Source organism: Danio rerio, chromosome 2 (genome assembly GCF_049306965.1).
Source record: "Danio rerio strain Tuebingen ecotype United States chromosome 2, GRCz12tu, whole genome shotgun sequence".
NCBI classification, from domain to species: Eukaryota; Metazoa; Chordata; class Actinopteri; order Cypriniformes; family Danionidae; genus Danio; species Danio rerio.
The window spans coordinates 28,399,075-28,413,870 of NC_133177.1; the positions used below are offsets into that span (position 1 = coordinate 28,399,075).

Genomic DNA, 14,796 nt, shown 5'->3' on the forward strand with positions numbered 1-14,796 from the left:
TAACACACAATTAAACACATATTTCGCAAACTACACAAAACGAGGCAACAATTTTAATTACACTTACATTTTTGATATGGAGGAAGAAGAAAGTGATCTATATGAACTGTAACTGTTACTGACAAAGTCCCTGTTAAAGTCTGACAGACCCACACATAATAGTCTCTGCTGCTCATTTAATAGCAAATGACCGGCAAATCCCATGTTGCAGCGTAGGTTATTGTATCAAAAATCAGAAAAATTACAGCAACAAACACAGCACACGGTTGGCTATACTGTGTTATTTGTTGTGAAAATGAACTTTAACCCTTCATTCCCCGCAGCCGAATCTCCATCTGTCAGTGATCGCCACCTTTATGTCATGATCAGTCTGCTCAGAGACGCTCCATTAGTGTCTGAAGTCAAATGCGTGTTCACATTTTACCAGATCTGGAACTACATTTTTGGTGATGTACCATATTTGGTGATGTACCCATCGATGCATTGAAGCAAAAGATCCGAACCCAGCTCGATTCATTTATTCTACTCTGAGTCAACTATTTTGTTAAAGAATTAATAGTTTTAAACACTGTACACTTTTAGATTTAAAGCTCAGCTGCATGTTTTCATTCACTTAGAGCTGTTGCACACTGCATGAAAGCTCATTTTCAAAAACCCATTATAGAGGTTACCCATAAAGAGGTTTAATGTATTAATTACATTATAAACTTCACCATTTAGTTGGAGTGCAGTGAGTGCGCTATTCTGTACATCTGAATGGCTCTACTTCAATTTCTGTCATGTTTCGTCTGACTCAAACAGCCCAATTGCTTATTACTGCAAATCCTGTCTCATAGTGTGTTACTAGGGGCACGGTTACAATGTAACCTGCTCACCTAATGTTATTAGTTATGATGTTATTAATATTATTTGCAAATTAAAAACCACCTTGTGTGGAACTCTGAATCTGTGCCTCAATCCAAAGGGAGTTCTTAACCAGAGGTCGCTTTTCAGTCACGAACACACACTTTGAGAGCCTTTCTGACTGAATGAATGAAATACGCTGTTTTCCACAAAGGCACCCTGGGGTGCTGGATTAAAATTGGCTAAACTGGCAGTGGGCGGGATAAAGTGACCAAAACAAAGACAGACGTTCCGGCATGTAACGCACATTTTCAAAGCAGAATATCTGACTTCAGCAATGCTTTTCATGTAAACAAGAATGTTCAATTAGCACGTTTCTTTAATATCTGCAAACATATAATGGTATTATTAAAGAGTCAAAAACTTACATACAGCACCTTAAAGAAAAATATGAATAATATGCAGTTTATTTAGAGATTATGCTTCTTGTTTGTTAATCGCTATAAATATCTATTTGTGTAATAATAGATATTTGTCCCAGCCTTTATGTTCTCTCCTTCACTAGCTCTCTTGTTGTATTTTCTGTTATTGCTTTGGCAATTTGAAGCAATTTTGTTATGCCAGTAAAGCACTTGAGAGAGAGAGAGAAAGAAAGAGAGAGCAAGGGTCCGTCTCGACTGCATTAGGCTATTTCCCCGTGCCTCAGATTGATTCTGCTGAACATGAGGAGCAGATGAAGGTCGTCTGTTTACACCCACGCTCTTAATGCTTTCATACTGCAACTTTTCGCTAGTTGTTTACATCTTTTTCTCTCCTCCAGCCCTCATGGTGTGGGTAAAAAGATTTATTGAACCTAGCTCTGACGGTTCTTCATTTTCGATGTTGTTATTAATTATATATGTTTGTAGGGTTGAATGGTGTGCATTGACTCATGTTTTCTTTGAGTAAGTCAGACTGTGAATGCTGTAACAGAGAATCAATAAAACGCAGACACGGACAACTCTGAATCACTTCCAGATACAAGCTCTTCAAGACCTTTATTTAGACAGTGATCACTCATCCTGTCCTTCAGCAGATCTGGAGAATAGCTGATGCATTTGCCATTTTCTGTTCTTTGAGAAAATCTGAGGCTATAATAAGGGTTTTAGTCAGTGTGTGTAAGGTGATGCATCGCATTTACATTGATAGCAGGTGATGTTTTGCGCCGGAAATAGAAAGATATCATTATAATCAATTGTGTGCAGCATGATGCTTTTGTTGGAGGAAAATTTAACATTTGTGTATTGAAAACACATCAAACAGAAACAGGTAAGTTTAGAAAGTACGATTTTTACACTCACATGAAGTGGGCTTTGAGTGACTATTCTGAGAACGCCAGGTGCACCGCACTGCCTTTTTTGTTGACAAGAGCAAAAGAAATGCAGTGGGCTTTTTTGTTGCAATGCAATGACTGAACCAGCTGAGTATTGTGCACAAACTTTGCTGTGATATTTAAGAATATTGTGATATTCAAGATTTGTCAAGTCATACAGCTCCGGATAACTCAAAACAGCTACTACAAGTCTTTCTTAAATCTAGAGGTCTGGGTGGGAGCGGGACTAAAAAATTAGTCGCGCTCCCATCCGCTTCTACAAGGTTTTATTCCTCACTTGACCACTCCCACCATATATTCGGTCTTTGTTCACCCACAACCCGACCTGCCCTGTTTTTTACCCGCCCTGACCATTCCCGCTAAATTTAGATCTGGTTTACAAAATTTCAAGTTTAAATTGGGTACTACCAAAAGAGAGAGATAACTGATAAATCTGACTGTTTTCTAATGTAAGCTACAAAAGCAGGGCATCTTCATTTTGCTTAGAGGACCATTCTGCAGATGATGCTCACACAGACTGTGTGAATAAAATGCACGTGCAGAAAGCAGTGGTCCATGCGTTCACTGGCTGTATCGCTGCTCAATAAGAATGAAGAAATCACTTAAGTGATATTCCTAAATAACGTCAGGACTCTAGAGCACTATATTTTTAGACCGCTCACTCCCGTTCAAATTACTCCAGAGTTACCGACTGCTACATCGTTTTATACAGAAATTTATTCCCGTGCCGCAAGAAATGTGGTTGATTCCCACAGCTCCCACGGTACATAAACTAAGACTTTAAGCTCAATAAGCTACTAATTAGCTGCTTATTAATAGTTAGTAAGGTAGTAGTTGGGTAGGATTAGGGGTATAGAATAAGATCATACTTTTTAAGCATGAATAAACAGCCAATAGCTTAATAATTAGCCAGTAGTTAATAGTGGGAAATGGTACTTAAACTAAAGTACAACTACTTTATAGCTGTATTGTTTTTAGAAACTGTCTCTCTTGGGCATGATGCAGGAGCCACTACAAAAGACTCATGCACAAGGCAAAAAATTGGTAACACTTTATTTTGATGGTCCATTTGAGTATTAGCAGACTGCTTAATGTTGATACTGCTCCTTTAACAGACATTCAACTGACTATAAGAAAATTTGCAAATACATGTCAACTTACCCTAACCTTAACCCCAACCTAACAGTCTACTTATAATCTAATGAGAATTAATTGGCATGTAGATGCAATGTAACTTAAATTCAACAAACAGACCATCAAAATAAAGTGTGATAAAAAAATGTTATCTGTTCATCCAGGAATTCTGAATTTACAGTTCCTCTGTGAAATTATATACTATAACTTCCCAGACACACCTCCTTGCCATTAATGATATAAATAATAAATAATATGCCTACATCGCCTTTGGTTTCAAAATAATGACTAGCTTTATGGCTCCAACACATGCGTAAACAAAACCAACATGCTTCACGACTTCATGCAAGAGGTGAAAAAAATATGTTTAGTCACATAACACTGGTTAATTGATACTCAGTGATTTCATAGTATATTAGGTGTGCACAATTAATCGAAGGAAATGATAATTTTCATTTTGTCAGTGAAGTCGGTTCTGTAATCAGCTGTAAATCTTCAGCGCCTGCTTTTATATGGAGCACTGTCATAGTTCACTGATGAGCTACACAAAAATTGCAAATCATTTAGAATTAGTCTGCAATGGGTTCTATGCACAGCAAGTGTTTTTCAGCCACCGATAAACTTCTGGTGAAAGTTTCAATTTCACAATGTTCTTTTTACAGCATTAATGTTGTAATGTAATTAAAAAATAATCAGTTAAACAGCGAAAGCATTTATTTAGTTGTTCAAGGGTAAAAAGAGATTTTAAATGCAAAAAACTCCATGGAAAATATAGTGCAGAACATTCATTCATTCATTCATTTTCTTTTTCGGCTTAGTCTGTTTATTAATCTGGGGTCACCACAGCGGAATGAACTGCCAACTTATCCAGCATGTTTCACGCAGCGGATGCCTTTCTGGCTGCAACCCATCACAGGGAAACATCGGTATACTCCCATTCACACACATACACTACAGAGAATTTTAACTTACCTAATTCACCTCTAGCGCATGTCTTTGGACTTGTGGGGGAAACTGGAGCCTCTAGAGGAAACCCATGTGAACACAGGGAGAACATGCAAACTCCACACAGAAACGCCAACTGACCCAGCGGAGGCTCGAACCAGCGAACTTCTTGATGTGAGGTGATTGTGCTACCCACTGCACCACCGTGCAGCCCTGGTGCAGAACAATTGAATTTAATTACGTGCTTCTTGTCTGGTCTGAGAACCACTTTGTATTGTTTGTCAATCAGGCAGCGAAGATTTTTAAAGAAACCAGATCTTAAATGTAATGATATTGTAATGGAAAGAAAGCTCACTGGAAGCACTTGACCTGGCTTACTCAAAATTAAAAGTCCCTGTGCTTTTACCCTATTTGACAGCTGTTTTTGTCATTTCTCTGTAATCCACAGCTCTGTTTTACTGCTACATCTGAAAGTATGTAAAAAATAAACCATTACGCCAAACCCACTACATAACTTCATTCGAGTGTCTGAAATAAATCGTCCTCTGAGATGAATCCATTGTTGTGTGATTGTTAGTTACATTGAATCAATGAAAGCAGTTAAATTCTTTGTTTGATATCCTGGGTCTCCTCTCTCCTGCAAGAGCACCGTCTGGTCTTCAGAGATTTACTAGTGATCACAGCTTTTGATAAATTGTTATATTGATTTCATGTTTTCATTCATTTATCATGCAACCCTACAACATATCACTGAAGTTTTGCTCAAGTCTGTAATAGAACTCTGCTCACTCATGTAAATTGATATGGTCTTCGATGATTTTTTATTTGTGGAGCACAAGATATTTTGGGTTTTGGAAGGAATGACACTTTTGTAATTGAGTATTCAACCGACAAATATTGTAAATCAAAATAGTAAAGCATTCTAGTAACTAAGGGCATGCACATGTATAATTTGAATGTATTTTTGTGCTGATACCTTGGCTAGGTTAGGCCTGTCATAGGTAAATATGACAAAATCTGCCATGATTTGAGAAAAAAAATGTAATAATTTAAGAAAGAAGTGCTGCAGTGTCTCTTTGAGATGCACAAATATTCTGGCTTATTCATTCATTGATTTTCTTTTTGGCTTAATCCCTTTGGCTTTTTCTGAACTATAAATGAATTATATTGTGTCTAACGTGTAACTCACTCATTATTAACTAAATGTTTTATTGAACTGGTATTAAAATAAATGTACATTTTCTGTACAGATATTGGAAAAAACATCTCCCTTGTTAAATACTTACAGTTAATTATATATTTCTAATTAATCTGAATTACTTATCTTATGAACAAAATTAAAACACATACAGAGATTTTCTTTTCATCATTGAATTAAGGCTGCACAATATTGGAAAAATCGAATATTGTGATATTTTATTTTTGCCGATAAATATTAAGATATGAATACAGTTTCACAAGATGGTTTGAATAGCACTATTTAAAAGTTTTCTGAGCGGTCTAACAGTGTTTAGGTGCAGTATTTAGTACACTTTTAGCTGTACTAAGCTTTTCACTCATCATAGCACACGTGCTGCTGCTGATGTGACAATAAAAGTGATTTGATTTTGATTTGATTTGAAATTGAATAATCACAATGCAAAAAATACTTTTCTTACTTTGTTGCATTTCTACTTAGATTCTTAGATCAATTTTCAATTCTTAGATAAAAAACTGTTTTGTTTTCACCTTTAGAAGAAATAATTTTTTTCTTAAAACAAGCTAAATTATCTGCCAATGGGGTGAGTAAAATAATCTTACTATGGCATTAAGATGTAGATATTTGCACTAGAAACAAGTTTTTTTTTTTTTTCATAAATTGTATAAATAATTAACTACAATTAATCTTTGTTACTCAATATCATAAAGTTTGTGCCCAAATATTTTGAACTCTCTTGAAATGCTCAGTCACTGGCCTTAAAAACTCTTGCAAATAATAAACATTCACACTATTATGGTTAAACTTGGGTCAACATTGCATATCCTGCAATGTGACTATTGCTATTTCGAACATTGTGATATTGATCAGAATTGCTGATTCTGAAGCTATAGATTGTGCAGCCCTAACTTGAATTATAATATAAGTCATTCTAACTGCATTCATATAATCTTCATTAGTCAGTGCTTTTGAAAAGTGTTTTTTTTTCTCGCTATCTTTTTCAATGCCATACCATTGTAATACTTCTTTAAAATTTCATTCATTAGTTCATTCATTCGTTCATTCATTCATTCATTCATTCATTCATTCTTTTATTCATTCATTCATTCATTCATTTTATTTTCGGCTGTGGTGGAAATTAATTTGATTAAACTTATTTTCATTTTATATACTAATTTGTTCTAATTATTAAAGTCTGTTCGTTAATTTTTTCATGGATTTACTGTTTAAGTTAGACCAAATGTGACCACTTTAACATCTGTTTATCACTAGACAAGATCTAGACAAGTACATGGTGATTTAACAAACTACATGTTCGGATGGGGTGTAAGGCTAAAATGTAGATGGTCAAAAGTGAAGTTTGAGCGCTGATGTAACTGTGATTCATCCTGTATGTCACTGATGACCTTGTGGGTATTACAAACTAGATAAAAAGAGAACGCACTCTGTGTCTCACTCTCTGCAGAAACGTTGATGTAAGATTGTGACCTTCTTTGCAAAGAATAAAACTTTAAAAGACACTTTGGGTAAGAATTTGTCTTCTTGACCACCGAGAGAGCCTCCTTAAAGAAAATTGCCACTACACGGCTTAGTTCCTTTATTAATCTGGGGTTGCCACAGCGAGATGAGCCGTTATTGCAAAAAAAAGTGCTTTTAGAAAGTTGATGCCCCCCTCCCCTTTTGTTACATACTTGACAATGTCTGCTTAGTGCTTACACATGATTAAAACAACAATTTCTATATTATATAACAGACAAAAAAATATCATGTGTTAACCTAAAAAAATTGACTAATGAAACTTAAATAACAATTTAGTTGGGCTAAATATTATCCTTAATATTTTAAAGTTCTGGAGAAAAAAAGTCAATCATTTTCAGTCAATCAGTCATTGTTCATTTTAATTTTAAGTTTTTATTTTAATTTTACTACTTTTCTACTAAATGTATACCTAGACTGGCCTCGAAATGAACCTAGGTCCACCTGTGTCTGTTTAATTTCAGACATTCTGCATGTGTGTGTTTTTGCTAGTGTTGCTGTGGTGTGATACAGCACCCTGTGTAATGTGTGGCCATGTGCTGCTAGTGAGTGTTTTAGCAGCAGTGTGTCAGCAATGGGGGAGGGGAGGTCATATTTAGACGCTCTAATGTGCGCAAGACGCCACTCAGGATGAGGCCACAGGGTCAAATACACGCCAGACAGTTCTCAAACACACTCTTGCCCACATCAATGCTACTTATTTGTTATTAATACACTGATAAACAGGACTTTTGAACAAAAGTTTTTGTCTGTATCTCCTAAAAGCAACCGAGTTTAACTTCACTGCACCTGTGAAAGCCAGTCCTCCAGGACACCTACAGTGTGCAGCCATCTAGTGGCAGTTTAACGTGGATAAGCTTTACTTTTTCACCACTTTTAAACTCTTACCTGTAGTTCACAGTTCATTAAGATTTAATGAAATGAAATAAATTATTTTTTCTGTATAAAGATGGTTGGGATTAAAGAGTTGTTTTGTAACTTTTCCATTTTTGAGAGTGTAAATTTAGAGTTTATAGTACTCTGGAAATCCTCACCATGACCTGGTGGTCTGTATGCATCACCGTAAGAGTTAATCTGCATTATAGAAGGAAAGATTAAAACAAAACCTGAAGAGTGTTTATACTGTGGTTCACTTGTGTGCATTTTCACATTGAAGTATTAGTGGAGAGGGAACATTTTAATGAAAACTTTCTTAGCCTGCCCCCTACTGTTGCCCGAGAAGTGCTTTACATCCTTTGGAGTTCAGCTTTGGGTTAGTGAGAGGAAAATCACCCAGAAAGCGTGTTTATGAGCAGTACTCCCTCTCTCAGAGCCTAAAGAACAACATTTAAATTTTTAAAGCTTTGGAAATTCTCCTAAAAAGATGTTTTATAATCGCTTCAAAGAATCATTAAAGGTCAAGTACTTTATGGTTCATACTGCCCCTAGTGGTCATAGTTAAGTTTAGTCAGGACAACGTGCACATGACACAGTTAAATTACTTACTTTATTGTTTACTTACTTTTTAAAAATTAAATGTTTGATGTGCTTTGCCTCTGTGTTGTATTAAACAATCAAACAGACACCTTTAAGTCTTCTGTTGTGTTTTGAAGGTAAAAACGTAATACTTAGGAAATTAAATGAATTTACTTTTGGTTAGTCAGTGACTTAAATTTGGTATTTAACCCTATTTTTAATATACCAAAATGCAATTTTATGAACAACAGTAATGACAGAAGATTTATCTGAACTTAAAACGTGTAGATTTTGGTTTTGGTGATGTCAGTGTGAGTTTAAATCCGTTTTACAAATGATTTATGTAGCAGAATTCCTAATGCTTGTTTGTGTGTTTGTATCTCTTAAAAGCGATTATATAGATTGACACTTCTGTTGATAATGATGTGCTGCTGCAGTTCATCAAATTACCAGTTGGTGTCGCTGTTTAACCTTTTAAACTTGACTTCTCGCCTATGTTAGTGGTTCAGAAGGTCTTCAAGGTTTTAAACGCGCAAAAACGTGTGTCTATAACATTTGAACAGCTGAAAGGGACACGATTCACATAATGTTACATTTATTTTGGTTATATGTCAATAAACACAAGTATCACTAATTTTTGACTGTGGAATATTTGATTTGTCGAAGTAGGTAGTTCACCCAAAAATGAAAATATACTATCTACTCTCTCTTAAGCAGTTCTTAACATTTTTTTCTTCTGTTGAAGACTAAACAAAGATATTTTAAAGAAAGTGAACATCTGTAACCATTGACTTGCATTTTAGGAAAAATAAGTATAGAAGTCAATGGTTACAGGTTTCCAGCTTTCTTCAAAATATGTTTCTTCATGTCCAACAGAACAAAAAGAAACTCAAACTGGTTTGAAACGAGTAAATAATGACAGAACTTTCAGTTTCAGAGTGATCTAAATATATAGAGTGCATGTTTTCCTCTAGTCTATTCTGAACAAACAAATGTCTGATATATTTGTTTCTTTCTCATGTCTTGCAGGCTCAGAGTCGCCATGTTAAAATTGTGATCTCCTTTTAAAGCACACTGAAGACCCATCCCAACAGAGCAGACACACTTCAGACCTGTAACACAACATCTAACCCTCCGTCATCATGATCACCTCAGAGCTGCCGGTGCTACAGTGAGTCCTCTCTTCATTTACACTTTCACACTAAACCATTACTATAAACAATCTGCTCTCTGTCTTAAGAGAAGTTAAGGTACAATTGTGAAACATAATAGAATGTTTTAAAAAGAGAACAACCTTAAGAATCGCAATTGTTGTCTAAACAAATATAATCAATAAAGAAGGAATAATTCATTTTACACCATAAAAATGTGTGTATGTGTTATGCTCAGACAACTTTTTTCTAGCATGACAAGCAAAACAATATAAATCTTAAATGGAAGGAAAAACTCGGCATCGCCCAAATAATGTCATTTAAATGTTTCATCCTAATTGTCAAAGTGACAGCGCACTATTGTTGAGCTAAATAAATGGTAGAACTCACCCTTTTCTCTTGTTCTTTCACTGCTTAATTTAAATGAAGGACAATTTTATTCATTTATTATTTATATAAATTTATTATAAATAAATTTAAATAGAGAAATACTATTTATTTAGTATTTCAATGAACAGTAGGTGCTTCCTCAGCAAAGAGGAGATCCAGGATATCAAACAGAGTATTTCATTCACATAGTTCATTGAGTATTACTTTAAAAATATGTATAATTTTATCTATACAGACCTATACTGCACGTCGCATGTACATAAACTTGTATTAACAACATTTATTGTAAGTGTCAAGTGTAAACTAATTTATTCAAAGTCAAGTTAAAAGCTGCTTTGGAATATATGATGCAGCATGTTTAAATGTAAACAGCTTTATTTGATTTATTTTTATTTATCAAATTGTTTTGAACTGTTAATGAAAATTACAATATTTATTCACTGATGCTAAAATCAGAATGATGAGGAGAATAATACATTATAATTAAGCTTATTAATTTAGGATTTAATTAATTAATTTAGGCATTTTTTATTTACAGTTCATTATTTTAGTTATATACTAATACTGTGGTTAAAGTTTTCAATGAATAGAATAAATATTGTAAAATAACAGCAATCATAATAATAATAATAATAATATTTGTTTTGTATATTCTGGTAAATACAGCAAAATATACTTTTATTAAAATAAATAAATATAAAATATTAATTCTATTAACATTAATCAAGCTGAATCGTCATATAAAGGGTTCTATAAAACCATTTTTTTAAAATATATTTTGGAAACTTCTGTTAGTTTTTTATTAAAAAATAATTAAACAAAAACAGTTTTGATAAAAAAAATATTTTGACCTACATTTCATTAATATTAATTACTCCAATTTATTGAGTTATTGTTATTAACAAGTAAAATGTAGCTTTTAAAACGCATGTCGTCACAAAACTTATGTGACTTAGTGACTCAGAGGTTGATCTGAGTTCAAGAAGAGATGACAGTGTGTGTTTGTGTGTGTTTTTCTTCTGTCAGGGACACTGGTGATTCAGGTCAGGACACAGTGAGTCTCAGTATGAGCATGAGTGAGCTGGATGACCCTGGAGACGGAAAGATCAAGAAGAAGAGAGGAAGACCTGGCAGACCACCAGTATGCCTCACATAAGCACTGCTTTCTTGACCTATAACAGAAGAAAGTATTGTGTGTTATTTCTGATTTAACCCAACATTTCTATTCCCCCTGACTCCAGGCAGCCAACAAGAAGCCTCGGAAGTCTCCATCAGAAAAGGGCTTTATGGCAGTCCAGAGGGGGAGAAAGGCCAATGGCATCAGCCAGCAGAATGGAGAGGGAGATCCTGTTACTCTGTTTGAAGTGGTCAAACAGGGAAAGAGTGCTATGCAGGTGTGCAACCAACATAACAACAACAACAACAACAACAAAACATTACAAATCACTATGTGCATTAATAAAAACTACACTAGTTACTTGCTACTGAAAGAACACGAACGCTGAATAAATGCTTTTGTCTTTAAAGTTTTATTAATCAAAGATTCAAAAAAATTTAGCAGTTTTGTGCCTTAAATTCTATAATGCCATTTAAAATCTTTAGCATTTAGCCCATCTATAAGTTGAAATTTAAACCTTTGTGGTCTTAAAAAGGTCTTAAAAAATCCTAAATTTCATTTTGTGAAATCAGCAAAAACCCTATATATTTTTTTTTGACGTAATAAAAAATAGGTTTTTACATTAAAACATAGAGTTAAAAATATTCTGACAAAATACATCAGATTTGCAAAAAAAAAAAAAAGAACAAAAATAGAAGAACACTAATTGTAAATACTTTTCTTTTTTGTTTTGGTTTATCAAAAAAATCCTTTAACAATTAACATCCATAAGCCTCCACAACTGTTTTCAACATACATTATGTGTTTTCATATTAAAAGGATTTCACAAGCAGACTCACTTAATAACTCTTAATTTTTTTCTGGAAAAGCTTTCATTGAGCAATTTTTCCAACGTGTTGATGTTGTTTTCATGACCCTTTCAGTCTGTGGTTGATGACTGGATCGAGTCGTATAAGCAGGACAGAGATCTAGCACTTCTGGACCTCATCAACTTCTTCATCCAGTGCTCTGGCTGTAAAGGTACTAGTAATTCATGCTCTGAAAATAACTTAAATAATATTAAACAATAATAATCATAATATGTAAGTCTTTGTTAACAGTAGTGATGATTACACTCTTCTTTCATTTCAGGCACTGTAAGAATCGAAATGTTTCGCAATATGCAGAATGCTGAAATCATCCGCAAAATGACAGAAGAGTTTGATGAGGTATTCCCCCCCCCCCTCATTTATGCTGTGTGCAATGAGCTTTATACCCCAGCCTGATCTCACTTTGTGTTTCAATGCAGGACAGTGGCGATTACCCTTTGACCATTTCTGGCCCTCTGTGGAAGAAGTTTCGCTACAACTTCTGTGAGTTCATCTGTGTACTGATCCGCCAGTGCCAGTACAGCATCATCTATGATGAATACATGATGGACACAGTCATCTCTCTGCTCACGGGCCTGTCAGACTCACAGGTCCGAGCCTTCAGACACACCAGCACTCTCGCAGGTACAGACATGTTTGTTATGATGATCTTTTACTGCCAGAGTAAATGATTGGTTGTTTCTTTTTTTAAAAATATACTTAATTTTTATAGTTTTTTAGAAACGTTTACCCACACTGTAAAATGCAAAAAGTTAAGGTGACTCAAATGGTTTGTTGCAATCGGTTTCCTCAAACAGTTTAAGTTCAAAACTGATCCTAATGAGTACTGTAAACTTAATCCATTTGAGTAAACGAAGCGATTTGAGCACAATAAAACCTAAAGAATGAGAAGAACTCCAATTAACTGAGTACTGTAAAACCCAATAAGTCAACTCACACCGTTTGAGAAGACCGATAACAACAAACCATTTAAGTTAAAATTCTAATCTATTTGATTACTGTGAACTTACTCCATTTAAAATGAAGTAATGAGGTATTTAATTAACTCATTACATTCATGAGTTCAAACTCTTTTCAAATGAGTAGAATTACCTTTCAGTCAATTTTGAGTTAACTACACTCATTTCATTTGATAAAGTTGACTGTTGGGTTTTACATTGCAGTGAAAACAATACAAACCAAATAATAATATACATATACATTTACATATACATATACATGTGTGTGTGTGTGTGTGTGTGTGTGTATATATTTTTTCTATTAGTACCTATTTTCATTTAATCTGAAAAAAGAAAAAAAACAACAGCAAAGTATACTATTCATTTATCCATTCATTCATTTTCTTTTCGGCTTTGTCCCTTTATTAATCTGAGGTCGCCACAGCGGAATGAACTGCCAACTTATCCAGCATATGTTTGACGCAGTGGATGCACACTGATTCGCACACATATATACACTATGAACAATTCAGCCTACCCAATTCACCTGTACCGCATGTGTTTGGACTGTGGGGGAAACCGGAGCACCCAGAGGAGACCCACGCAAACACTGAGAGAACATGCAAACTCCACACAGAAATGCCAACTGACCCAGCCGAGGCTCGAACCAGCGACCTTCTCGCTGTGAGGCGACAGCACTACCAACTACCTACTATTAAATCATTTTAAAAAGTTGTTTGATAAAATAACGATTTTGTTTTTGTTGTTTTTAATATGAATTGTTTACTTCTCAGTATAGTTGCAGGGCTTTATAGTTAAAAGTAATCTCATGGACAACAAGCAATCCGGCTTTAAGAAAGGCCACTCAACTGAGACTGCCCTGCTCTCGGTCGTGGAGGATCTCAGACTGGCTAAAGCAGACTCAAAATCATCAGTCCTCATCTTGCTGGACTTGTCAGTTGCTTTTGACACTGTCAACCACCAGATCCCGCTATCTACCCTCGAGTCACTGGGCGTTGCGGGCACTGTTATACAATGGTTCAGATCTTACCTCTCTGACAGGTCATTCAGGGTGTCTTGAGGGGGAGAGGTGTCCAACCTACAGCATCTAAACACTGGGGTACCTCAACGCTCTGTTCTTGGGCCACTTCTCTTCTCCATCTACACGTCATCTCTAGGACCAGTCATCCAGAAACATGGATTCTCCTACCACTGCTATGCTGATGATACCCAACTATACCTCTCTTTTCATCCTGATGATCCCTCGGTTCCAGCTCGCATCTCAGCCTGCCTGTTGGACATTTCACACTGGATGAATGATCATCATCTTCAGCTTAACCTCGCAAAAACAGAAATGCTTGTAGTTGCTGCCAACCCGACTCTACACCATAACTTTTCAATCCAGATGGATGGGGCAACCATTACTGCATCCAAAATGGTGAAAAGCCTTGGAGTAACGATTGATGACCAACTAAACTTCTCTGACCACATTTCTAGAACTGCTCGATCGTGCAGATTCACACTCTATAACATCAGAAAGATCCGACCCTTCTTATCTGAACATGCAGCTCAACTCCTTGTTCAAGCTCTTGTTCTCTCCAAACTGGATTACTGCAACTCTCTACTAGCTGGGCTTCCAGCTAACTCTATCAAGCCTCTTCAGCTGCTCCAGAATGCAGCAGCACGAGTGGTCTTCAATGAACCTAAAAGAGCACATGTCACTCCGCTGCTTATCCGTTTGCACTGGCTGCCAGTTGCTGCTCGCATCAAATTCAAAGCTCTGATGTTTGCCTACAAAGCGACTTCTGGCTTTGCTCCTTCTTATCTGCTCTCACTTCTGCAGATCTA

General features: G+C 35.5%; 1 protein-coding gene across 4 annotated transcripts in view; it reads left to right on the forward strand.

Moving 5' to 3' along the window:
* Positions 1 to 14,796, forward strand: part of stag1a (STAG1 cohesin complex component a) — an 89,594-nt gene that overhangs the window by 45,756 nt on the left and 29,042 nt on the right. For 2 of the 4 annotated variants that reach the window (XR_012388540.1, NM_001362340.1), the window contains exons 2-7: positions 9,513 to 9,654; positions 11,051 to 11,165; positions 11,266 to 11,418; positions 12,065 to 12,161; positions 12,273 to 12,349; positions 12,430 to 12,634. Coding sequence is in view for 2 of the 4 variants with exons in the window: in NM_001362340.1 (NP_001349269.1) it covers positions 9,626 to 9,654; positions 11,051 to 11,165; positions 11,266 to 11,418; positions 12,065 to 12,161; positions 12,273 to 12,349; positions 12,430 to 12,634 (676 nt within the window). In the remaining 2 variants the exon portion in view is untranslated. The remainder of the gene's footprint in view (positions 1 to 9,512; positions 9,655 to 11,050; positions 11,166 to 11,265; positions 11,419 to 12,064; positions 12,162 to 12,272; positions 12,350 to 12,429; positions 12,635 to 14,796) is intronic. The other 2 variants (XR_012388542.1, XM_068224602.1) reach the window with 1 other exon arrangement.